The 27,937-nt window shown below is 36.5% G+C and overlaps 1 protein-coding gene across 7 annotated transcripts in view; it reads left to right on the top strand.

Moving 5' to 3' along the window:
- PDLIM5 (PDZ and LIM domain 5) overlaps positions 1–27,937 on the top strand; it is a 211,101-nt gene that overhangs the window by 175,084 nt on the left and 8,080 nt on the right. For all 7 annotated transcript variants that reach the window (XM_007999300.3, XM_007999301.3, XM_007999302.3 and 4 more), the window contains 3 exons: positions 7,993–8,167; positions 22,296–22,476; positions 25,268–25,388. In XM_007999300.3, the coding sequence (XP_007997491.3) occupies positions 7,993–8,167; positions 22,296–22,476; positions 25,268–25,388 (477 nt within the window). The remainder of the gene's footprint in view (positions 1–7,992; positions 8,168–22,295; positions 22,477–25,267; positions 25,389–27,937) is intronic.

The raw sequence follows: 27,937 nt of genomic DNA on the forward strand, positions 1-27,937 counted from the left end.
GATCTGTTAAATAGTTGACAGTACCCTGAAATGTTGTAAAGATGAAACAATTCAGTTATTCACTTTTCAAAACTTTTTACTGTAGAAAAATATTCAAATATATGTATCTGCACTCCAGCCTGGGCCACAGAGTGAGACCTTGTCTCTAAAAAAAAAAAAAAAAAAAATTAAAGTAGAAACAAACAAAAAAATTTACTGTGTTGGGAGATGTGTGGTAGGCAGAATAATGCCCCCTCTACAGATGTCCATGAACACAGAACTTGTGACTATGTTATGTTATATGGCAAAAATGAATTAAGTTTGCAAATGGAGTTAAGATTGCTTATCAATTGACCTTAAAAATGGGGAGATTATCCTGGTTTGACCCAGTGTGATCACAAGGGCCTTCAAAAGTGGAAGAGCAGGGAGGCGGAAGACAGGATCAGAGTGATACTAGGTGAAAACAATTCAACCCGTGCTTGCTGGCTTTGAAGATGGTGGAAGGGGCTTTGAACCAGAGAACTAGGTAGCCTTAGTTTCCCTAGAGCCTTCAGAAGGAAAAACAGTCCTACCAACACCTTGATTTTGACCCAGTTATATATGTGTAGGATAACTGTTAGGTTTAGGTAATAAACTTGTGTTGTTTTTAAGCCAGTAAGTTATTAGTAATTTGTTACAGTGGCAATAGAAAACTGATGATCAGATAATCAGAAAAAAATTGGAAATTGGGTGTTTTGTGATATTAGGGAATATTTTTAAGTGTGATAAATGGTATTATGATTATGTTTTTTAAAAGAGTACTCTTTTAGAGATTATTTTACAGTATAGATTAAATGGCATATCTTGAATTTGCTTCATAATAGTTCAGAGATGGCAGGGGAGCAAGTGGGATATTAGGGAAACGTGACTAATTATGAAGCAATGATTAACAAAGCTTGATTTTTCCATTTATTAACTTGTACTAGTTTTTCAAATAATGAATTGGTTCCTTAGCATCCTCTACACATAAGCAATGTGGATTTAAAAAAAAAATTCTAGAATCATTGTAAACTTATAGATTTAGCTATATGTGAAGTATTTCAATCCATTGTAGTTCTTATTTTTATTTTTCTTAATGCTCAAACTGTCCCATCTACTTATTCAAGTTATTTTGATGCAACTCTGTGAGTCTTTAACATTTTCCTTGCTTTCTAATTTGACAGGACATTCCAGACTCTCCTTATTCATTTTTTGCCCCAATCCTAGAATCAGCAATTTCCCTAAGATTTCTGGTTCCCTTTAGTAGAAAGACAATAATTCTGGTGCAGGGGTCATTTTTTCTCTGAATAAAGACTTACTGAGCAATATGCCAGGGACTGCTGGGTACTAGGGATAGAGCAATGAACAAAATAGATGGTGTCCCTGACCTCAAGGTATGAGAAGACAGAATAAACAATAAAAAGAATATAACATGAGTGCTGTAGATAAAGAGAAACTGCTGAGGAATATAGGAACTGCTGCTTTGTGGGGAATGGGGTACTGTTTTGTATAGGATGGTCCAGGAAAGGTACATTGATAATATGGCCTTTGAGTAGAGACCAGAAGGAAGTAAGGGAGCAAGCCATGTGAACAACTGGGGAAAAGATTTCCAGGCAGAGGGAACAGAAAGTACAAAGGCCCTGAATCAGAAGCACGCTGGCCAGTACAGAGGAATAATCAGGAGGCCAGCGTGTCTAGGATATAATGGGCCAGGGATAGAGTGGCAGGAGATCAGGTCAGATGGATAGCAGGGGTCAGATTTTCTAAGACCTTTGGTTTTAGTGCTGGGTTAAACGGTCTCTATTGGAGAGTTTTGAACAGAGGAGTATCTGTTCAAAACCCTCCAATTATATACTGACTTCATTTTTACTGACTTTTGTGTTGGTGGCAAGGGTAGAAGCAAGGAGATCTATAGGCAGTCACTGCTCTAATCCAACCACGAAATGAAGATGGTGGCTTGGACCAAGATGTGCTATGGAGGTGGTGAGACATCATTATGTGATGTGGTTTTTGTATTATCATGAGCAGTTCATCTCCCAACACCAAACTTTCTCTCCTACTGCTTATGTTTAGCAATACAGAAGCACTACTTCTAATAAGAGTAAGCTGCCTTAGAAGACACTAGCAACATCTGTTATTGTTTAAGTTTATTCTTTGGGATATCATCCCCCATTCCCAGCTGACTTATGTTAAGTTTTCATAGTTTGACAGAATGTAGTATTTTTTTCACATAGTGTATGTCATATTTTACTGGTAGTTGGATAATTTTATTTGAACCAAAGAATCAACTGATTAATTTCATGGCTATTCAGGTACAGTCTGGCCAGGTGCTTAATCTATGCATTATAATCCTCACTACTGTCTTTTAAGTGTGTCGGTTTAGAATTAACAGCCGTTATGAACAGGAACAGAGACCAAAAATATCAAATAACCCCCACTTTATTCTTAATCCAGTGAGAAAACATCTGTTTTCAAAAAATTCACACATGTACTACCAGGAACTTGATGGATTTTAATTAATATTTTCTTACTGGAAACTCTAGCAACTCTGTATATTGTGGATTAGGTATATTTTACTGGATTAACTTAACAAATTTATATACTGTATGCTGAGAAAGTTTTCTAGTATGTTGCTAAGTTTTCCAGTAAATTTATGTTTATTTATTTAATGATAATTATTGTAATCTTAGGTTTGACTATCATAGTGTTGAAAATGAAAAGAAAAGATTAAATATGAATGTTATCATTCTGAACCTTTGGAAGACTCATAAATAGCAATTCTAAAGTTAACAAAAGAGATTCTTACCAACACTATTGGTTTGGAGAGAAGCTAATGGATTTGAATTTCTAGTTTTCTGATGGTGAAATGTATTTGGTACAAAAGAAAAAAAAAGTAATTTTCAAACAAACTCCCAGGGAGTAGAGATTAGCCATAAAATAAGCCAATATTTAATGAAAGTTGCTCAAGTTTAAGGTTAAAAAGGAAATCTTGAGTCAAGAACCAATTTCCTCCTAATGTTCTCATTGTGACAGTTTCCTGACTTGCTCATTATTCAGTTCGAATAAGTCACAGTTTTTGTGACTTACATTCCTAGATTGTGAAATAGGGCTGATTCAATGCTCCTGTTTAATGTTATCATTAGAACTTAAAAGAAAAAAAAAAAACTGTATTACAAACAAGTAGATTGTCATCCTTAAGCTATCTCTAAAGAGGTGTATTTTTTTTTTTTTCTACATAGAAGTAGATGGTTTTTGCAATGGTTCAATGCATTTGGAGCATTTTAGAGGCCAGTGTACTACCCATGGAAGACTGGTTTTCTTTGTATGGTAGTGTAGTTCTCTACAAAATTATAATGGAAGCAGGGCTCATTTATGGTGCTTCCCCTCTCCCAAGACCTCACCCTCTTACACTTCCCTCTTCCCCATAAGCCAAGTGAGCAGAGACTAGGAGGCTGGCACTTGTCTGCTCAAAGGTTGCCCATTCCTGTGCTAAAGCGGTGAGAAATTCAGTGTGAAGAAATGAAACATCACTTTATTCATACAGGAAATAACTGTGCCTTGGAAATGTTCAGGACTTGGTAATTAATAGAGCTTGTGTAGCTTTGTGTGCGGGCCAATGTGCTAGCAACGCAGAAACAAATGGAGGTGTGAGAATTTGTTTCATATCCAAAGTGGTTAAAATGGGGCAGTAACAGAAAGCAAGGCTTTTCTTCCCAAGAAAGGAATAGTGGTAGACCTTAGAGCCTTTTTATGTGTGTTTGAGATACAGTCACATGTTTCACGTTTAAGAATGGCTTCTCATGCTAAATAAGTTAGTTCCCCATGTACCTTCTCCTTGAGGCATGGGCCAGATGGATTATGTCCCATTTTACAATGACTGATGGAGAATTACCACACTCTTTTATTGCTAATAGTATCTCAGTGACTCAGTACTTTAGCGCTTATGCATAGATAATGTGATAAAATAAAGGCATGTGGTAGATGAAAGAGTTTGGCTTTCTTTGAGGTCTGATTTTCAGATTTTCCAATTGGTTATTTTCCCATTATCTGAAATCCTGAACTTAATCCATATTTTTAAAGTATCCATCTCTGTAGTCTTCTTTAAAAAGGCAAAAAAAAAAAAAAAAAAAAGAAAGAGATTGGGAATATTCATTTTTTCATTTAATTTCATCATTTATTTAAGGTAATTTTTGGCTTTGGATATAAAGAAGTATATAAAGTTTGTACTCATTTTTAAATAATTAATAATTAGGGAGGAAAAGATATTGACAGGATATTGATAAATAGCTAATAAATATACATATGAGGGCTGTTACTTCTAGCTGGGGTGGTCAGAGAAGACTTGGGAGAAGAAAATGAAACCTCTGTGGGCCTTACAGAATGGGAAAACTATGAGTAGCAGTAGAAAAAGGGACACTTCCTTGACTGAGGGTCACAGAGGCAATGTCTGGTGTGGCATGTTCAAGGGATAGTGAATAAGCTATAGCATAGTTTAAGAGCAGACTCTGGAGCCAGACAGCCCAAGTTCAAGACTTTTTACTTGCTATGTGACTTTGGGCAGATTTTTAAACTTCTCTTTGCCTCAGATTCCTCATAAATTTAAAAAGTGGTACTAATACCAAAATCATACGGCTGTTGTAAGGATTTAAGAATAGTACCTTCAAGACCAGGCTCATGCCTGTGGTCCTAGCACTTTGGGAGACTGAGACGGGCAGATCATGAGGTCAGGAGTTCAAGGCCAGCCTGGCCAACATGGTGAAACCCCATTTCTACTAAAAATACAAAAATTAGCCCAGCGTGGTGGCAGGCGCCTGTAATCCCAGCTACTTGGGAGGCTGAGGCAGGAGAATCGTTTGTACCCTGGAGGCAGAGCTTGCAGTGAGCAGAGATCATACCGTTGCACTCCAGACTGGGCGACAGGGTGAGACTCCATCTCAAAATAAATAAATAAAGACTAGTGCCTTCAAATAGGATTAAATAATTGCACAAGTTAGATATTAAATAACTCTAATTTAGTCTAAAGATGATGGCAGTGATATGTGGGGAAACAGCAAGGACAAGGTTTTACAGAAGATTGGAGTGGGCTCATTGAGGGACTCGACTTTCAGGACTACATATAGTTTGTAATGAGTTACAGAGGCTTTATTTTAGAAGCAGGAACATATGATCAGAGTAGTGTTTTTGGAAAAATAATCTAGCAGAATAGGTAGAAGAGGAGGCTGGCCGCAGAGAGTGGTTAGGAGACTTGTAATAGTCCAGATTTGAGGAATTCAAGACCAGAATTCGAAAGATAGACGATGGGTTTGAATTAGAAAGGAAGGACAGACCTGAGAAAGAAACATTTTCTATGAAACAGTTGTTAGAGTCTAGGGAGTAACCCTTGGGGACATAGGAGGCCGAGTTCTGTGCCTGCGTGAGTGGGAGAATGCAAGCATCTAAGGAGTTCTTGGCAAGAGCTGGTCATATGTACAAGAAGAAGAAATATATTTTACATGTCTTGAATTTAAAGATAATAACTGGTGTTAGAGTCGAAAATGCCCTTGAGAATACGTATTTGGTGCTCCAGAAGAAATCAGGCCTGGATATAGAAATTAAAGATGCACAGAGGTAAGAGTTGGGCTGTTTTGGCAAATTAGGTAACAAGAAAGAAAGTAGTGTACTAAGTGAATATTACAACACTTTTCTTTCCCATTTCTTTTTTTTTTTTTTGAGGCGGAGTCTTCACTCTGTCCCCCAGGCTGGAGTGTAGTGGCACCATCTCAGCTCACTGCAAGCTCCGCCTCCCGAGTTCACGCCATTCTCCTGCCTCAGCCTCCCGAGTAGCTGGGACTACAGGCGCCTGCCACCGCGCCCGGCTAATTTTTTGTATTTTAGTAGAGACGGGGTTTCACCGTGTTAGCCAGGATGGTCTTGATCTCCTGACCTCGTGATCCACCCGCCTCGGCCTCCCAAAGTGCAGGGATTACAGGCGTGAGCCACCGCGCCCGGCCTTTCTTTCCCATTTCTATAAGAGAAAGTGTGGGTCTAAGAGAATGGAAGAATGTTCCTAGTCCAGTTGACTTACTTGAAACATGGGCAATAGTAGAGCTCCCTGGCCTGAAAGTGCCGTTTCATAGATCAAGTGCCAGGCAGCGCACTGTAGATGTGCGAAGTGTCTATAAACGCTGGGTTTCTGGATCTGTAATTGCACATTATTGCAAATAGGCTTTATTCTAGTGAAGGAGAATTATCATGTCAATTATCCTAATTGATCTTTCCCAATTCCAACTACATTTTAATATACTGTCAATGTGTTTTTACATATATATGTATATTTATGTAAATACATTCATCTGTATAAATACACTCTTAATTTGTATTATTTGTATGCTTTTCTTAAAAGCTGTTCCTTTTAGGCTACTTTCATGTGCACCTTTTCTCTTCCATTAGATTTTAATAGGCCGTGTGTTGGTTTCAATCCTCACTGTTTTCTCATTCATTCACTTCTGTATTGATTCCAGTTTATTTATTCATTCATTCGTTCTCTCTGGACACTGTTAAGTTGCTAGGGTGCTGAATAAGACATAATTTCTGCCCTCAAGGAGTATACTATCTAGTTAGGGGAAGGAAAGTCACAGAAATAATATAGCAGAAACAGTAATAAAGACATTAGCAGAAAATTATGAGAACACAGAAGAGAAACATTTAATCCAGATTATGTGGAAAGGGTTGGGGAGAAATGTAGTTCAGGGAGAGTTTTTGTAGTAGTCAACTTCTGGGCTGAGACTTAAACAATAAAGTAGTGGTTACTAGGTAAATAGGAGGAAGGGTAGAAAATGCCATTACTGATGGTGAAAACAGCCTGAGCATACACAGACCCATTCACAAGAAAAAGTGAGGCAGTTTAGTGTTACTGGAGCATAAAGTGAAAGGCAAAGAGCAGTTAAGATGAAGTTGTAAGGCAAGCAGAGACGGGGCATTTGTATGCAGCACATGTAAGCAGAGACTATATTCAGGGGTCAAATAGGGAGATCCTTAAATGCTACTGGGTCAGATTTCAGTCTTAGGTGGCAGTTGGGAGGATGAATATAAGGAGGACAAGACATTTTTGGTAGCTGGTCGAGGTTGGTGACATTGAGGATCTAAATTAAGACAGTATTATAGGAATAGGAAAGAGGAGGCAAAGTTAAGAACAGTGTGGAATATCAAAGCAGCAGGACCTATTACTACAAATGTGAGGGAGGAAGGACCAAGGATGCTTCTTATATAGCTGCCTTCTATTCCTGGGTGACTGGTTGCACAGTCTACTTAGAGAATCCAGGAACAGAGAATATAGTGAGTTAATTTTTGGTTTTGTTATCTTCAACACATTGGGATTTTTAATATATCTATGACTATATTTGGAATTAAATATAATTAATGGTTAGCAGAGATGTCTAGATCATTAGAAATAACTCACCTTCAATATTTACCTTAACCATATCTCCTCATAGAAGCAGAGGTATGGGTCACCTGAGGTCAGGAGTTCAAGACCAGCCTGACCAACATGGAGAAACCCCGTGTCTACTAAAAATACAAAATTAGCCGGGTGTGGTGGCACATGCCTGTAATCCCAGCTACCCGGGAGGCTGAGGCACGAGAATCGCTTAAACCCAGGAGGCGGAGGATGCGGTGAACCAAGATCGTGCCATTGAACTCCAGCCTGGGCAACAAGAGTGAAACTCTGTCTCAAAAAAAAAAAAAAAAAAAAAAAATGCAGAGGTAACTCTGCTTTTCTTAAAGCATTCTGTGCATATATCTGTCATAATTCTTTTACTTTGTTGGAATCTTTGGTTTTCTTTCCTATTCACCTACATAGTCACAGCCTAGTGTTTGATTCATAACCTCACTGTAAATGTGAGTGAGTGAATAGCAAGTGAATAGATTATTGTTAAAATAATAATTTATATTATTTGATTGTTAGGAAAAGTTTATATGTGGCTTATTCTCATTCTGATTCTCTGTTTTAACTCCTAGTGCCTTCCACTGGAAGAATCTCAAACAGCGCCACTTCCTCAGGATCAGTGGCACCAGCCAGCTCAGCTTTGGGACAACCCCAGCCAAGTGCCCAGGACACTTTAGTGCAAAGAGCTGAGCACATTCCAGCAGGGAAACGAACTCCAATGTGCGCCCACTGTAACCAGGTCATCAGGTTGGTTGTTTTTTGAAATTTTCTTGAAAGTACTTAATATCAATATTAGATTTTTTTGTTTTTGTTTTTGTTTTTTGCATTTTGAAATATGTGTAATGTAATTAGTGAAAATTTTCTTGCCATAATCCTATAGAGTACTAATTATTGAGTAGGTAAATATGAATATCTATCCATTAGAATCTATTTTAATGAAAGGTAATACAGAGGTCTGTGAAAATAAAAGTACTAATTGCATTCGTTATCAGTTATCAATTCCTATTAGAACTAAGGAAAAAGTGATTAATGTGGCCTTTCAGAGAATAATAACATTTTAAGACTCAAAGGGACCCTGAAAGTCCTTTATCCTAATTTTATTATTCTACAAATTATAGAAGTGAGGACATTCATTTAGATGAAAAATAACTAGTGACATTAAATAACTTTGAGCCTTAGAGAAAAAGAAGATTGGATTTTTGAGTACACAAGCACTGAAAGGTACCTTCAGACCTATTCATAAATACTTTGAATGTTAGATTAGGTAATGACCTGCTTCTTTAAAGTATGTTTTATCCAAATCTATTTATTGTCTCTTAATTACAAGAAGAAAAAGTCTCAGAGATCTTAAGAATGCACTGTACTGCACCTTACTGGATCTCTCAGTATTTCTGAATAAGGGGCTTTTAGAATGTTAGGCGGTATAGGCACCAATGCTGATTGCAGATATCCCACCCAAAGGACCTTGTTGCACTTCATGAGTTGCCTTGTTGGCAGAAACAAATCATCCTTTGAAGTGATTTCTCAAGCTCTCTTATTTTTAAATTTATCCTACTTTGAAATAATTGAAACAGTGACTTCTCTAAAGTTGAATAAGGTTAAAACTTAATTGCATTTTCATCTCTTCTGTTCAGGAAACCTCAATACTTCATTTAAGAGTCAAATATAAACACCCCTCTCTTTAGCCTACTATTAATTGAATAATATATGTGTCAAGAACATAGCACACAGTATGCCATTCAAAATTGAATAGTTTTTTTTTTTATTTTAAAGGTAGTCAGTGTTCATTGTGACATTTAAAAAACATAGAAACACAAAAAACAAAAAACAAAGTTCGCACATAATCACATCTCCCAAGGTAACCCCTATTACTATTTTCTTTCAGACTTTTAAAACATTCACACATAAGGACAGATATTATTTCACAAAAATGGAATCTTAATACAGTATTTTGTAAGCTGTTATTTTTCCTTTAAATAGTATTTTTCAGAGTGAGTACCTGCTTAGTAAGAATTAGCCAGCAGCAGTGGTAGTGGTAATAGTGGGTTTGAGGAGAAAGGGAAAATCAGTAAAGGTTTCCAAAGTCTAGAGCAGTATTCAACACACAGAAGGCATTCAGGAAATATTTAACTGCATAGATCATACATGACTCTAGACCCATTCATTCATCATTTAGGCCATAATGTCAATTTGGTTAGTCATTTTCCTGAAAGTACTAGTATGGGGTCCTGTCTTACAGAAATATTTAAACTAATATAAGATCTAGTATGTTGCTCCTTTATCCTAATAAAGAAAACAATGTTTTAATACTACCTGCATTTAGCTGTTATATTTTTGGTTTAATATCAATAAAATAGAAACAAACTCTGACTTGTAACATGGCTTCTGTAAGTTACAGTACTTTGGTTGCCTAGACTTATGCTTAGGGATACTATATTCTGGATAAAAACACCCTTTGTGGAGACAGGAGTCACTGCTGTTATTTGTATGCTATTGTAAGCAAGTAATTACTGGGTGAGTTAACAAAATGTCATACCACATCAGTTGCTGATTCATGTTGTCTAGTTATCAAATTCCATGATATCATGTAATCACCACTTCTGGCACTTCTAAAAAACTTAGTATGGAGAAAATGTGAAGATCAAAGTAGAAATTACATTCACCACCCCTACCTGCCTTGGTTTTAAATTTAACGCCAGGCCAGGATGCAATTTTAATGCACAATCAGCCTGCCTGCCGTGTAAAATAAATATGTGTTATGTTAACATGAGTAGCCATCACTTATTGCTCCCTCATCTGTTAAATGTTATATTGTTCTGGATTATCCAGTACTTGTTATCAGTTAAGCATTAAAGCATCATTTACTGAGGAAGTTAATAGGAATGGGGATTAGTTCATGTCAAGATCATGTAACAGTAATTAACATAGCACATTTGCCCCGTGCTCAAATGCTTAAGCAGCTTGAATCAACTGTGGTCAGTTCAGAGGCCTAGTCAAAGCATAATTCTAGTTATTGGCCTCAGTGTCACTATTACTTACCAAAGCAAGAAGGCTTTAGATCAAGTGACATTCTCTTGGACACCTGTTTTAAAAACGAGCTGCAGTTTCAGGCTTGATACCTTCAGTGTAGACTATTATACCCTGGCAAGCTTGGAGAAGTTTAAATTTATAATTTATATTGTGAGTTTTCTACCATATAATTTATATTGTTTGTACTAATTTATTAATTTATATTGTTTTGTTTTATATTTACTTTTCAGTATTTCAAATTTGCCAAAAACCATTTTTTATGTAAAGGCAAACTAAAGCACATTTTATGTTGTATTTTATTATTATTTTTTTTCAGCAGAATTGATTGTTTTAGAAAACCTCAGCAATCTGAATGTTAGAACTGAACTGGTTGTCTCTTTATAGAACACATTCAGCTTAAAATTCCGTAATCTTATTTGGATCTAAAGTTTGAAAATTTTTTGGTTTATTTGAATTGTGAAAAGTTTATGGATATTTTGCCTAAATTGTATTATGGAGACATCACTTTAGCTACAAATGAATAGGAAGTTACATTTTAGGAACTTCTGTTAAAGCTTTAAGTTTCCTATGGGACATTTTCAGTCAAATTATGATAGAAGCATCATTTATTTGACTCATACTTGTGAATAGATTGACTGTTGGAGTGCTAGGATAATAGAGAATCATAGAAAATCAGGCAGTTGTAGCCAAAACCATATTTCAGTTTCCCTGGTAGAATGGGGTTTTGAACAATCTAGCTTATTTCTTAAGTGTTACATGACCATTTGTGTTACATGGAGTTAACTGAACTGTTTATGTTCAGCTTCTTGACATTTTTGTGAAAGAAGTAAGAGGCTTATAGTGCTTGAATTTATTCTTAAATATGGAATGCTTAAATAGCCACATTACTATTGTTTTGTCTTTGCCTACAGTACGTCACCAGAAAAACCATATACAGCCAATCCATTGTTTGTTCCAGTGAGAGAAAAAAATTTAACATTATTGATTTGTTTTTTGCTCAGTGGTTTTCAGACCTGCTCTGAGGAGCACCATCTCAGTTTACCAAGGAAAAACATGCAGAATTTTTTGCTTGTTTTACCATTTATTTCAGTCTCTGAGCACTCCTTTATTTATAGGTTTTATTTATCATCCCCACTGATTAAGATTTGACTTGAAAATAAAAGGCCTCCTGGCAATGTATTAGCCCTTGTATTTAAGGAAACAACTAAAGACATTGACCAAGACTCATAAGCAAGGCAGAGACCAAGATTTCACTATTTACTGTTGTGAAAGATTAGAAAGAACATAAATGTGCAGCATCTGTATAATGTAATTTTCAGATAATAATTAATGTTAAATGTGTTTTTAGCATATTCCAAATATTACACTAAGAATTTTGCCTGAATTTTCATGACAACCCTGTGAGACAGTTGCTATGATTATTTGACTTCAACGTTGAGAAAACTGAGGCACAGAGGAGTTATGTATTTGTTTGAAGTTACATGTATAGTAAATAATAGAACCTGAATTTGAGCCCAGATTTGTCTAACTTTAATTTTTTTCATGCTTTTCACTACTACTACATAGGAAATGTTTATAGTATCACATTAATATGGCAAAAATGAAATAAGGAGCTCTAAAGTATGATTCCAATTTTGTGTAAAGAAACTATACACCAAGATATGTATTTAAGCCTGATAACAATAAAAATAACTGCTATATATTGAACATGATTGGTATTACACCACGAACTTTTGTTTTGTTTTGTTTTGTTTTGTTTTGTTTGATTTTTTTGAGACGGAGTCTCCCTCTGACACCCAGGCTGGAGTACAGTGGTGCGATCTTGGCTGACTGCAACCTCCAACTCCCGGGTTCAAGTGATTCTGCTGCGTCAGCCTCCCAAATAGCTGGGACTACAGGCGCTGCCACCATGCCTTCCTAATTTTTTGTATTTTTAGTAGAGATGGGGTTTCACCGTGTTAGCCAGGATGGTCTCGATCTCCTGACCTCATGATCCGCCCGCCTCGGCCTCCCAAAGTGCTGGGATTACAGGCGTGAGCCACCGCAACTGGCCCATTCCAAGAACTTTATTAGTATCATTCTACTGGATCCCCAAAATACCTCCAGAGAATTGACATTATTCTTTAAAAAAAATTTTTTATGTCCATAGGTTTTTGGGGAACAGGTGGTATTTGGTTACATGAGTAAGTTCTTTAGAGGTGATTTGTGAGATTTTGGTGCACCCATCACCTGAGCAGTATACACTGAACCTAATTTGTAGTCTTTTATCCCTCACCCCCTTCCCATCCTTTCCCGCTGAGTCCTCAAAGTCCATTGTATCATTTTTATGCCTTTGCTTCCTCATAGCTTAGCTCCTACTTACGAGTGAGAACATATGATGTTTGGTTTTCTATTCCTGAGTTACATCACTTAGAATAGTAGTTTCCAGTTCCATCCAGGTTGCTGTGAATGCCATTAATTTATTCTTTTTTATGGCTGAGTAGTATTCCGTTGTATTTATATACCACAGTTTCTTTATTCATTGATTGGTGGGCATTTGGACTGGTTCCATATTTTTGCAGTTGTGAATTGTGCTGCTGTAAATATGCATGTGCAAGTATCTTTTTCATATACTGACTTATTTTTCCTGTTAGTAGATATATTCTTATGCCTGTTTTACAGATGGGAATACAGAGACTTAGATTGATTTGCCCAAAGTCACAAAGCTGGTTAAATAGTAGAGCCAGGGCTGGAACCCATCTGTTTGATTCTGAAATACATTCGTTAATTCATTAAATATTTATTGAGGGTCCTATAATGAACCAGACACTGTTTTATCCCACTGATTTTAGAAATATAATAGTAAACAATACATATAGCCAGTGTGCTTTAGAAAAAGACCAAAAGAGAACTATACCCCAAAATTAAGAGTTATAATCCCCAGATAATTGGATTTGATGTGATGTTTATTTTCTTCTCTCTCTGACTTCAGTCTTTCTAATTTATTGCACAGGGGTGTGTGTGTTTGTGTGTTTGTGATTAGTAAATATACACACAATGATATATATTACTGTATTAAATCAGAAAAACACCCTCAGTAAACCTGTCATAACTGAAGAGTAAGGCAATGTACTTTTATTCATAGTGTTTGAATGAGAAAGAAGAGAATAGATAATAAACAAGTTGAACAGTTAAATATTCTCATCTCCCCTCTAAAATTATTTTGTACCACATATAAGTATTCTTAAACTCATATAGGTGACCTAGGGCTCACTTTTCTAGTTTCTCATCTAATACAAAAGTATAAGCAACATTCGTTGAGTATTTTGTGTGCCGCTTTCCTTAGGTATCACTGGCACAGAAATCAAAGACATGCTCTTTTTCCTTAAGAAGGTTACTGTTATGAACTGAATTGTCTTCCCAAAATTCATTTGCTGAAATCCCAAATTCCAGTACCTCAGAATGGGACTTTGGTCTTTAAAGAGGTAAAATGAGGTCAGTAGGGCGGGCCTTATTTAAATTTAACTGGTGTCATAAGAGGAAATTGAGACACTGACACATACTGAGGGAAGACACATGGAGAAGGTGGCCATCTATACACTAAGGGGAGAGGCCATCTTGACATCTTGATCTTGAACTTCTAGCTTCCAGAACTGTGAGAAAATAAATTCTTGTTGTTGAAGTCACCCAGTCTGTGGTACTTTGCTAAGGCAGTCCTGGCAAACTAATTCAGTTTATAGTCTAATCAAAAATACAGACAAGCAAATCAACTAACAAATTAATATGCTAAGTCAAATAGAGATACATCTAGGATTACATTGGTGCAAAAAGGAGAGGTGAGGATTATCCAACTTCAATAAACCAATTTATTTTATTTGAAAAGAATGGAAAGCAGTAAGGTTCAGAAGTCTATTCATAATCAAATCAATATTTTGTACAACAAATGTCCATTGAAAACTTCTATGCAAGTTACCATACTGGCGTACCCCATACTCACACCCCAACAGATGGGTGTGACTGGAAGGAATCCCACAATCACACTTACAGTCTCCTTTTAAATTCATCACTACTAATCTCAGGTATGTTCCTTCTTTTCCCTGGGTATATTCTTAATAGTAACGAAAGACTGCTGTTTCTCTAATATTCTTACTTTCCCACTTTCCCCCAAAAACCCATTTCACATCTTCTTTCTCCTCAAACTTCTAAAATCTCCTTTCCCATCCTCACTATTAGCTGATGACTTTGATTCCTCTTTCACTTTTTTATGTAGGAAAGGGAACAAAAAAGACATACAACATAGAGAAAATGAATGCAAAATGCCACTAATAAATCCTATTTTTTTTTTTTTTTTTTTTTTTTTTTTTTTTTGAGACGGAGTCTCGCTCTGTCACCCAGGCTGGAGTGCAGTGGCCCGCTCTCTGCTCACTGCAAGCTCCGCCTCCCGGGTTCGCGCAATTCTCCTGCCTCAGCCTCCCGAGCAGCTGGGACCACAGGCGCCCGCCACCTCATCAGTAGGTTACATTAAACATAAATAAATCACACACTACAGCTAAAAGAGAGAGTGAAAGGGTAGATAAAATTACGATCTAACTATAAGTTGTCTGCAAGAGAAACAGTTTAAAATAAAAGATACAAATATGTTACAAGTAAAAGTATAGAAAAAAATTATGCAAATAGTAATCATAAGAGAGTTAGAATGACTATACTAATATCAGATAAAATCGATGTTAAGACAAAAAAAATTACTAGAGACAGAGTAGTACATTTTATGATAAAAAGTTCAATCCATCAAGAAAATGTGAGTTATAAACATATATTTACCTAACAGCATCAAAATAAGTGAAATAAAAACTGTCAGAATGGAAGGGAGTAATATATATAATTCAGTAGTAATGGTTAGAAACTTCAACACTCCACGTTAATTAATGGATATAATTGATGACTGGTCAGAATAGCAAAAAGAATTAGAAAACTTGAACAACACTAAATACCAAGTAGACTTTAACAGGTATCTATAGAACATTCCACTCAGCAACAGTAGAATCCAGCAGAATTATATATTCTTCTGATGTGTATGTGGAATATTCTCTAGAATAGACCATATGTTAAAACATAAAACAAGTTTCAATAAGTTTAAAAGGACTGAAGTCATACAAAGTATGCTATCTGACCAGAATGGAATGAAATTAGAAATCAATAACAGAAGAAAATATGGGAAATTCACAAATATGTAGAAATTAAAAAACACACTCCTTAAACTGTCAGTGGGTCAGAAAAGAAATCACAAGGGAAACTAGAAAATACTTTAAGCTGAATGAAAATGAAAATATAATATACTAAAACTTATTGAATACAGCTAAAGCAGTGGTTAGAGGAAAATTGATAGCTGGCAAATGTCTGCATTTAGAAGGAAGAATGATCTCAAATCAGTAATATTGCCTTCTACCTTAAGACTCTAGAAAAATATCAAACTAAATCCAAAACATAGAAGGAAGGCAAGAACAAAGATTACAGCAGAAATGAATGAAATCGAGAATTTAAAAAATCAATGAAACTACAATTTGGTTCCTTGGAAGGGTCAACAAAATTGACAAACATTGGCTAAACTACCAAGAGAAGAAAAGGAAGACTCAAATCACTGAAAATAACACTAAGGTGTCTCACAGGTTTTTGTTTTTTGTTTTTTGTTGTGAGGCCGAGTCTCACTGTGTTTCCCAGGCTGGAATATAGTGGCGGGATCTCAGCTCACTACAGCCTCCGCCTCCCAAGTTCAAGGGATTCTCCTGCCTCAGCCTCTCCAATAGCTGAGTCCACAGGCCTGCACCACCACGCCCGGCTAATTTTTGTATTTTTAGTAGAGACAGAGTTTCACCATGTTGGCCAGTCTGGCCTCGAACTCCTGGACTCAAGTGATCCGCTCGTCTTGGCCTCCCAAAATGCTGGGATTATAGGCATGAGCCTCCATGCCCAGCCAGTATCTCACAGTTTCTGTGTCATGAGCCTATGGGTTATCTGAGTACCCTGCTCAGAATCTCACCAGGCTGAAATCATGGTATCAGCTGAGCTGAAGTTATCATCTAGAGATCCAGATCTTCTTCCAAGCTCACTCAGGTTGTTGGGCAAATTCAGTTCCTTGCAGCTCTGGGACTGATGTCCTTATAGGCCATCCCCACCTTAGACAGTTCACAACATAATTGCTTTCTTCCTCAGGGCCAGCAGTAGAGCCTCTCCTGTTGCTTTTTAACTTCTTTTAAGGGCTTACCTGATTAGGTCAGGCCCATCCAGGATGATCTGTCTTTTGATTAACTCAGTATCCACTGATTAGGGGATGTAATTGTTTTTTTGGTTTTGGTTTTGTTTTTTTGTTTTTGTTTTTTTGAGACAGATTCTCACTCTGTCGCCCATGCTGGAGTGCAGTGGCGCAATCTTCGTTCACTGCAACCTCCGCCTCCTGGGTTCAAGTGATTCCCCTGCCTCAACCTGCCGAATAGCTGAGACCTCAGGCACGCGACACCATGCCTGGCTAATTTTTGTATTTTTGGTAAAGACGAGGTTTTACCATGTTGGCCGGGCTGGTCTCGAACTCCTGGCCTCAAGTGATCCACCTGTCTCAGCCTCCCAAAGTGCTGGGATTACAGGAGTGAGCCACCATGCCTAACCTAGGGGATGTAATTGTATCTGCAAAATCCTTTTTGCCATTCAAAGTTATCTAATCACAGAAGTGTACCCCATCATGGTCACAGGTTCTTACCCACATTCATGGAGAGGGTCTTTACTCAAATATCAGAGTGTTCCTGGTCACCTATTTAAATTCTCTGGTTTCATCCCTACTTACCACATATACCATCTTCCTCTTTGCCCTCCCTGCTTTATTTTTCTTGTCAGTCTTTAATATCTAACATGCCATATATTTTATTTATCTTACATCATCTCCCTGTCCTATGTTAGCATATAATAATAAGTTCCATGCAATCAGGGCTTTTTTTGGCTTTGTTCCCTGCCAGATTTCCTGTTTCTAGAACAGTGCCTAGCACATACTGCATTTAGTAAATTTTTTCAGTTGATGAACTTTTAAATATTTGTAGAATGTATATTAGTGTTGCCAAATTGAAATTATATCTCACTTGTCTTATTATTGAATTACATTTATCCTGCTTTGCAGATTTTTATTATAATCTCAATAAAAAGAATTGACTGTAGTTGTCTCCAGTAGGCTTTTAAAAATTTTTCAATTAAGGTCACCTCCTTTATAACTTGTTCTCTGTATTCATTATTATGTTTAAACTGATGTTACCTGTGCATTTATTTTTGAGAAGCAAGTCATTTATGCTTTTCAGATATAAAACTATAGGTGGCCTCACAACGCTTTAAATGTAGTATGTTAAAGGACCAAAAGTTAAAGTTGACATTCAATGAAAGAATTATTTTTTTAATGTTCCAAATTGGAAAGTTTGCGTATAATCCACTGGAAATGAAGAATTAAGAGTGACAAATACAGTGTTTCCAAATTTTAGGAAGGATTGTTATTGTCTGCAGTTTTGAATATTCTAAGACGATAGTCACTGTGTGTTTAATTCTCTTTTACTCTCTTCCCGCTTGTGTCTTTGTGTGTAAATGTTTGTGAATGTATATATGTGCAGTTTCTCCCAATTATCTTATTTCTATTTCACTCTATTCCTGTGGCTGTGTTGTTCTTTTGCTCATGCCAGGCCCTTCCTAATGTTGGCAAGAACAAAACAAAACAAAACAAAAACATAAAAGTGGTTTGTACATTTGTATTAGTGTATTTAACTAAGTAGAATATCAGATTCTGTTTTTATTCTTGAGCATGTCAGTTTTTTTATAGCTTTGGGAAACTTTTGTTTTTGACTTCTATTGATACAGTAATTTTCAGTCGAATAAAATCTGTTGTGGTCGGGCTTTGAAAAATTCCAGTTTTACAGTTAGTTCGTCATCCATATGATCTTAGGAAAGTTGGCTGATTTCTCTGATGTTTCCTTCATCTGCATGTGTATGAAAAAGTTAATTTCTATCACTGGGGTTATTGTGAGAATTAAATAACAAAGGGAAGCAAAAAATAAGCATCAGATTTTGAAGCTAAATCCCAGTTAGGTTGTGCCTGTTGAAATCTGAGTTCCTTTCACCTTTGTATTTGTAAGCTTTCCTTTTTCTCTGAACTCTTCCTTGGCATCCTTCCCTACCTTTCCTTTCTTCTCCCCAGCTGCCCCCGCTTTTTGGATAGGTCTCACAGAAGATAAACAGGGTGAAAGTTTCATGCCATAGCTCTTCTCTGTCAGCCAACCAAATGCTTTAAATCCCTCCTCGCCCTCCATTTGTCAGTCAACATGTACTTAGTAAGGGCTCACAGGACATCGAGTATTAGAAGAGATAGCTGAATACTTAATTCCACTTTGCAGTTATCCAGGTCTGTCATTCCTGTTCACAAATGGAAACCCAATCCTACCTGGAACAAGAAGAACTTATTTAGTATTAATCCTGTGTTAATGAATTTGTTAAATTAGTCTTTGCTGACACAGAGAAGAAAACACTTTGCTGTATGTAAAAGCTTCATTTTATTGTTTAATCTATGCTTAATTTCAAGGCATTGGTGGGGAAAGATGCTCTTTCAGGACAGTCAAGAAGTATCAAGTTAGGCCAGTAGTTGCCCTGAGCATGCTTGTTTAAGAGAGCAGATCTGACATGAGCAAGCGTCATTTTCAACTTGTTTTTTAAAGGTGCAATGGGAATTTCTTTACTGTCTAAAATTCCTTTTGCTATTTGAAGGGAACTAATGAAATACTTTAAAGTCATCCTTTTAATTGACTATAGTTTTAATTTATGTATTTATAGTGAACTATATCCCAGCAAGTTTGTAGAAAGACTTTTACAGGTATGTGAAATATAAGATAATCTTATAAATTACAAAAGGGGAAAAAGAATTAAATTCATGGATAGGCTCATTAAAAATGAAGCTAATGTCCAGACTGGACAATACTAAAATAATGACTTGCCCACTTACCTCTGGTTGGACTGTAAATTTGACTTTAGGCCTTCTAGTAGTCTACCAAAAATGAAAGGTAGTTTTGCAATTTACAATAAGATAAAAATAAGACTATTGCTGAGGAAAAGCATAATAGTTCTCGCTACAAAAATCAGAGAGGAATTTTTCTGAATGAGTCCATGTGAAAATGATGCTGGGTGATCTAACAACACTCCAGCAACAACTTGCAGGAAGAGCAAGGGTGAATTTCATAGAGTTGTGTCCTGTAACAACTATCAGTACAGGCTCATGTATCACAACAAGCACTGTTCATAAAAGGAATAATCCTGTGGGGCGCAGCAGGCCCAGTATGCTGTGATTCACAGAACCCAGTTTTCTGATGATCTGACTTGAATTCAGCATATATTTTAGAAAATCTGGCAAATGGAATGTATTTTCCTTGGTCAGTTATTCTTGAATGTCTTTTTTTCCTCTCAGATGAACTTTGTCAAATATTTGATACATTGATAGACATGTTCCAGGAGCAGAGCTTTTCATTTTGTTCCAGGTACATACCAACACTTATGCTTTAACAGAATGCAGTTTGAAGTTGGATTGACTTCTTTGAAAACTGAGAAGCCAAATAAGAATACTAGCCTCAAGAGTCCTTCAGCCTTATGGATGAGCTGAAGATGTGCCCTAGTAAAAAACTCACCCTAGTAAATGGTTTTGAATCTGTTTTAATGTGCACCTAGAGAGTAGCGTGAAACCCCAAGGCTCTACCATGCTCTGTGTTATGGTCACAGTAAATTGAGCATGGAAGATTTTTCATACATATATAACCTGTTACCCACCTGGTGGAAAAACACAGGACACTCATCAAACTTTGTCTGGCTTTGAGCAGTGTGATTCCTGGTTTATCTTTGTTGATAAACTACTTGCCAAACATACACTGAGAAAATCAGATGAAGGAACTTGTTGAGTAGGATTGTTATTTTATAAGTCAGTTAAAAATGACGGACCACTTACCAAAAGTAATATATTCGATTACAGAATTGGTGATCTTTAGCCCTTATTTTCTGGCAGGAATTAGTAAACAAAGGCATTCCTTATTAGTCATAACAAAATTATGGTACCCTAAAGTTTTAAAAATAATGATAATTAACTGCCTATCTCAAACTTAAGAGAATGATATGTACGAGTTTATACAAAATGGCATCATGTTATTAATAAGAAACAAGTTTAAAAAAGTAGGACTAGAAAATACCCTCTTACATCCCACTTAAAATTTTTAATCACTCATCAAGAGCCTTTCTCCTTTTGTGACTCTTGCAGAATTAGGTGCTGATTCTGAGTAAACATCAATCTGTTGACAAAGAATTTGCAGTGGGAGATAATTATTGAATAGCAAGGTTTATGTTATTGTCAGAATTTTAAAACTGCTCTGACTTTGTGATACTCATTGCTATAACTTCTCCTGTTAATAATCTGCCTAGAAGTCTGGTATCTGATGCTTACTAACAATTACCATGTGGTCGCTTAGGGATGATAAGTGATGTTAATGAGGTCAAAGGCAGAATATCAGTTGACTAGAGTGGCATACTAGAAATCAGGAAATTCAGCTTCTAGCCTTGGCTCGGTCAGTGATTTTATGATATTTGTCATATCTTGTGAACATTCTGTACCTTGGCTTCTCCATCTGTTAAACTGAATTCATAATAACTGTCCTGGTCTATCTCACAGGAATGTTGCATGGACAAATTAGATAAGTGTAAAAGTGCCTTGGAGGTAAAGTTGCTCTATGAATATAAATTAGTGTGATATAGCTACTGAAAAGTATGTTGCAGAGGCTAGAATGGTTAGTCTCTTCAGGCTTCATGACTAGATAAGGGTTCATAATGGATTCCTGCCAAGCAAACCAAGCCCATCTTATCAGTTCATGACCATAAAGTATTTAATGGGGAAAAAAAAATCTCTTTACAAACATTTGTTACCTTGATACAAATGTGTGTTAAAAATCAGTCATGGTGGGGAGGGGGAAAAGGGAAGTTGGTGCACAGTGGGTATAAAATTTCAATTATGCAAGATGAATAAGTTCTAGGGATCTGCTGTACAACATTGTGCCCATAATTAACAATACTACATTGTACTCTTAAAAATCTGTTAAGAGAGTGGATCTCATTGTAAGGGTTCTTACCATAATAAAATTAAATTTTTGAAATAAATCAGTTATATTTGAATGAAATGAAATCTTTCCGAGTAGTTTCAGACAATCGATAATATCTAGTTTACACTTTCTGTAGTCATTTTGGAGGGTGAGGATTTGATGTGTTTAGTAAAGTTGAGAAATAAGTATATGAAAGAATGTGTGGGGAAGAGAAATGATTGTGGGGAAGAGAAATTATCTCAGGTAATAGTTACTACTATTTTTAGCACTTTTGACTTACCAAATTGAGATTTTTGTTTGTTTCTTTTATAGAAATGTCAAAGTCTCATCTCTGCCTAAACCATGTATTTTTTTCTGGTTGCCTCATGTTCTGTCACAGTCACAGTTAGCATCCTCATTCTCAATCCTACCCATGGTACAGACAGATTGCCTCATTTCAGCTCAATAAAACATATCACCAAATTCCCTTAGACAGAAAAAGGGGTGGGGAGTGCCCTTTCTTGAAGGAATCCCTGAAGTACGCCTCTCCCCTTTTCTCTTCACATCAATGCAGAGTCCCACTGTGAATTTACAACACCCAACACCCATGAGTTCAGTCCTTAGGAAGGAAAATTGAGCAAGTATTTAATTGGTTGGACATTGCATAAAAGAGGTCCTATCCAGGCTAACCCTAGAAACTTTTATTCTCAAACTTAGTTGGCCTCTTTTTCTTCTGTCAGAGGACCATTCTTAGTGGCACTGGGGAAATCTTGGCACCCAGAAGAATTCAACTGCGCTCACTGCAAAAATACAATGGCCTACATTGGATTTGTAGAGGAGAAAGGAGCCCTGTATTGTGAGCTGTGCTATGAGAAATTCTTTGCTCCTGAATGTGGTCGATGTCAAAGGAAGATCCTTGGAGTAAGTAATGGAAACGTTTTTATTCTCAATGAGTTTTAAAGTAGAATAATTTTTTGATATGAAACTCTTCTATCATTTTAACTTTTTATTTTCTTCTTGCTTTATGCCTTCTCTGCTTTCATCACTATTTATTATTGTAAAGCAAAACTAAATAGACCTCTGTGGAAATATATCAGACTCATGGGGTTAGGTTGTCTTTGGTTTTGTCTCACTGAGTGCTGGCTTGTCTGGTGAAAGTCTAGCCACTGTGGGGAAAAAATAATTTACTGTGGGTGTGCTTCCTCAACAGGAGCCTGTTTGCTCAGGAATGAAGAGGTCGCATAGGACCACACACATCTGAGTTCTCAGAACTGACACCTTCACTGTTTTAAATTAAATTCCATAGCTTTTATAAGAGCAGTATTTCCCCACTTGTCAGAGTTCAAGCACAGGACACTGATTTCATGAAATATATAAAACATGAGGTTTATAAATGATATATTTTTCTTGAATACATACAATGTTTAAAAATATAATCTCAGTTTTATGAGAGTACACATGTGATGGAAAATATTTTTTTTCCTTTTTTCGCAAAAAAAGGAGTAATTTAGGAATCAGATACAGTACATAATAAATAATGGTGAATACATGAATTTCTTGCTCTGGAATACCTGGTTTCTAATGAAAAAGTAAGGGCCAGGCATACTTTATGGGTGACTAGGAGCTGGAATCTGATTTCAGAAGAAGCCAAAGTACCTGGCTTCACACAAAAGTTGGAAATGGCCCTGCTGAACTCTAATATACTCTCGATGTGGAAATATGATAATGAAACTCTAATTATTGTTAATTGAGAGAATAGGTAGTATGAATTATTGAGTAGTCTTAAGATATCTCTTAGGATATCCTTAAATATGTCTAAAACGTTGAAGACACTTAAAATTATATATATGCCACCTGAAATATTTCTAGATTATTAATTTATGTAATATGTTGGGAACAAAGAAGTGGAAATGATTCAGACTGTACCTTCCCAAATGATAACAAATAATTAATAGAATATTCATTAATATGGTTTTAGTGTATCCGGGTATTCTGTGAATGCTAGAATAATAAAACAAAGTGAAGTTAGAGTCTTAGACCCAAATAAAGTTCTAGGAAATGGAAATCTCATACTCATTGCTTTGGAGATGGGCCAGAACTGCGAAAGCTTGTCTAGATTGGTTTTTAGTTGTTTGATTACCTGTTAAAGACTTGTCTCAAGGATGGAAAGTGAAGAATATTTTGGAAGACTTGGGAGATAGTTTGATTCAATGTACATCTTCTACAGATGTTCATGGTGAATTTTTTGGATCTAAATGTCTGTTTCTTCCCATTGTCCTTCAGTAGTGAACTATGACAATTTCTATGGCTAATAATTCTATATTATTTCATTTTATTTTGATATTTTTTATAAAAGAAAGTAGTTCACGCAAGAACAATTAGAAAACACAAAAAATTTAAATAATAAATTTAAATGACCTAAATATTTACCAGTCACAGATAATTACTGTTAACCTTATGATGTGTTTTTTTCCAGTTTGCTCTTTATCAGTAATTTGTTTACAAAATTGTAACCGTGCTTTATGTATAATATTCTTTTTTGTGATAAATATTATGAAAGAATATTCACTATTCATCAGAAATTATTTTAATGGCTCCATCTGTCTCTCAATACAAAGAAATGATTTCTTGTAAAACCAACACCCCAAAACATCTTTTACTAATTAATATCTGGCCCAAATCTTTTTAACTTGGTATATTTAACCATTGGGCCATTGCTGTCTAGAATATGGTCCAAATTTTAGACTTTCGAGTCTGTGCTTAGTGCCATCTTAGCTGATTTCCAAAAGCCTAAATACGTGTTAAACTGATTGGATTATATTATATTTTATTATATTTTATTACATTGTATACATTTATATACATTATGTACACATAATATATATATAATTTTATATAATTATATACATTTTATTTTTTATTTTTTTTTATTTTTTTTTTGAGACTGAGTCTTGCTCTGTTGCCCAGGCTGGAGTGCAGTGGCTGGATCTCGGCTCACTGCAAGCTCCACCTCATGGGTTCACGCTATTCTCCTGCCTCAGCCTCCCGAGTAGCTGGGACTACAGGCACCCACCACCACGCCCAGCTAATTTTTTGTGTTTTTAGCAGAGACGAGGTTTCATCATGTTAGCCAGGGTGGTCTCTATCTCCTGACCTCGTGATCTGCCCGCCTCGGCCTCCCAAAGTGCTGGGATTACAGGTGTGAGCCACTGCACCCGGCCCCATTATGTTTTATTGTTATATTATATATAATATTATTGCTTCTAGAAGGCACCAAAGTATAGGTTTGTTTTAATTTTTAAATGCTTCCTCCTTCCCCCAGAACTTTTGCAGATAATACCATAAAACCTTTGTAAGTTAATGTTTCCTGACACCCTTTGAGAAGAAGCAGAAAGTTTTGTAGGAAGCATTTATGAAATGCTTACTTTATTCACTGTACATATAATGTATAAATAACATAGTGATCATTGTTTAAATTTACTGATTGGCATTCGTAAAGAACACACTTCTAAACATGCATCCGTTTAGATGATTTGTGAGTCTGTTCTTAAGTATCTCCTGTTACTTTGAGGGAAAGCTCAAGACAAAAATGAAGTACATGTGCCTACTTTGGATTAGCTTTACAGGGATTTACTGGTACAGATATTAGAGTAAACATTTATGTATTTATTGTCATCTTCTTTTTTTACATCCAATTATCTTTCTGTAACAGGAAGTCATCAACGCGTTGAAACAAACTTGGCATGTTTCCTGTTTTGTGTGTGTAGCCTGTGGAAAGCCCATTCGGAACAATGTTTTTCACTTGGAGGATGGTGAACCCTATTGTGAGACTGGTAAGATCAGGGAGCCATTTGTTTCTTGAATTTTGAATAAAGGTAAAGCATTAACCCTTATATTACTATAAAGCTCATGAAAATATTAGGCAAAGTTATTTTCTTAATTGTTTTGGGAGCATTTAGTGTTACTCTAAACATATAGAGAAAACTATGTAGATTTTTTTTTTTCTTTTGAGACAGAGTCTTACCCTTGTTGCCCAGGCTGGAGTGCAATGGCGTAATCTCGGCTCACTGCAGCTTCCGCCTCCCAGGTTCAAGCAATTCTCCTGCCTCAGCCTCCCAAGTAGCTGGGAATACAGCCATGTGCCACTATGCCCAGCTAATTTTGTATTTTTATTAGAGACAGGGTTCCATCATGTGGGCCAGGCTGGTCTCGGGCTCCTGACCTCAGGTGATCTACCAGCCTCAGCCTCCCAAAGTGCCGGGTTTACAGGCATTAGCCACTGTGCCCAGCCCTATATAGACTTTTTAATGTGACTTTGTCAAAACAGATATTCCTAACTTTATTATTAGAATTGAGAATGTAAGCATTACTTAGTAGGAAAAATATTTTGCTTCAATTACCAATAATTTGTGGATGTAAATTCTACTAAATCATGTACCTTAAGGCCACTTCTTATAGTCCAGTAGTGAATTTTGTAAACATCAGAAATGATCCACTTTAGAATATGATATTGATTTGCCCTTTAAGGCAACTGCCTTGAAAATAAACTTGAGATCCTTTTTTACTTTTACTGAATGAGAAGGTAATCCTGACTTGGATTGTTCCCTTGGTAAAATGATTTTTAATAAACTAGGCTATAAGGACCTATCTACTACATTTGTCTTATCACACAAACTCAGAACGTTTCCTTTTCCTTCCCAAAGTCTGTCAGTGAACTTTAATAACATTTATTTATTAATATTGCCCTTACTTAGATATTACTACCACATACAGATTTCAAAATGTAGAACATGTTTCCTTTATTATGCTCTGTTCACTACCACTGCATTCTCACTACTTTTATTGTTATTCTACCTCACAGTTCAAAGCTCTGTGCTGAAAGAAGGGGTTATTCCAGAATAATGGAGTTAAAGGAGCAGTCAGCTTCTAAGTTGAAGCTGTACCATAATCATTCAGCCCTTCTTTGCTCACTCAGTATTCTCTTATTTTCACTTCCTTTCAGTTCCTTAGTTTGGACCAACCTGGATATATTCCAGACTGTCTCCCAGGAACCCCAGAAATTCCAGTGAAGTACCCCATGGGCTGTTTTGGGACAGGTTGGCCACAAGCTGCTTTCCTCGATTCAACCAGAATACTCCACATTTTGTAATTCCACTTAATTTTTCTGAAGAAGGAGTTGGGTTTTTTTGTGTGGTTTTTAGTTTGATTTGTTTGTTTTAGCAGCTTTGGAAGACATTTTGACTAACTGGCAGGTAGCCCTTGTCTAGCCAAAACACAAAACAGTCTAGCCTTAATACCATATTTAATGTATTTGAAGTCATATTTTAAAAGCCAAATAATTATAGAAAAGGAAAAACATTATTGAATATTTATTTAAATGTCACATCTAATGAACTTGGTCTATTTTTGTTCTTTTTCTTCTTTTAACCCCCAAACGATTTCTTAACCCAGTCTCCTCCATCTCAATAAATAACCCCACCATCCACTATCCAAAAACCTGCAGGCCGTGTTGGATTCTGCTTTTTCCCCTGTTCTTTCCTTATCCAATCTAAATAGTAAATCCTGGAAGCTCTACCTCCAATGTATATCATATTCATTTATTTCTCTCCATCTCAGCTGTCACTGAACCTAACTTGCTTTCACCCTTTGGGCATTGTAATTGGCACTTAAATGGAATAGCCCCTCCCCTTTCTTCCAACCTCCAAACAGCAGGCACAGAGCAGCTATAGAAATATTTTTTGAAATGTGAATTAGATCAAACTTAAACCCTTTAGTGGCTTCCACTAGAAAAAAATTACACTTTTTTTTTTTTTTGAGATGGAGTCTCACTCTGTCACCCAGGCTGGAGTACAGTGGCCAGATCTCCGCTCACTACAACCGTCGCCTCCCGAGTTCAGGTGATTCTTCTGCCTCATCTCCCGAGTAGCTGGGATTACAGGCACCTGCCACCACACCCGGCTAATATTTTTGTATTTTTAGTAGAGACGGGGTTTCACCATGTTGGCCAGGGTAATGTAGAACTCCTGACCTCAAGTGATCCGCCTGCCTCGGCCTCCTGAAGTGCTGGGATTACAGGCGTGAGCCACCGCGCCCGGCCAATTACACTCAGAGGGCCTGTTTTGCCATCCTCATCTCCTCCCACCTTACCTTCTGTCACCAGATTCTACCCATACCCAGCCCCAGGGCCTTTTTTTTGAACATGCCGAGACCCTTCCTTCTTTGGAGCTTTTGTGCTTACTGTTTCTTCTAACTTGAATGTTCTTCGTCAGCTTTTCTGTGGCGATTCCTCTTTATTCACATTTCATTGCAACTATTAACCTCTTCAGAAAGGCCTTTTCTAATTTTCCTTAATAGTGTAGTGACCCCCAATTATTTTATATTA

Source organism: Chlorocebus sabaeus, chromosome 7 (genome assembly GCF_047675955.1).
Source record: "Chlorocebus sabaeus isolate Y175 chromosome 7, mChlSab1.0.hap1, whole genome shotgun sequence".
In the NCBI taxonomy this organism is placed as follows: Eukaryota; Metazoa; Chordata; class Mammalia; order Primates; family Cercopithecidae; genus Chlorocebus; species Chlorocebus sabaeus.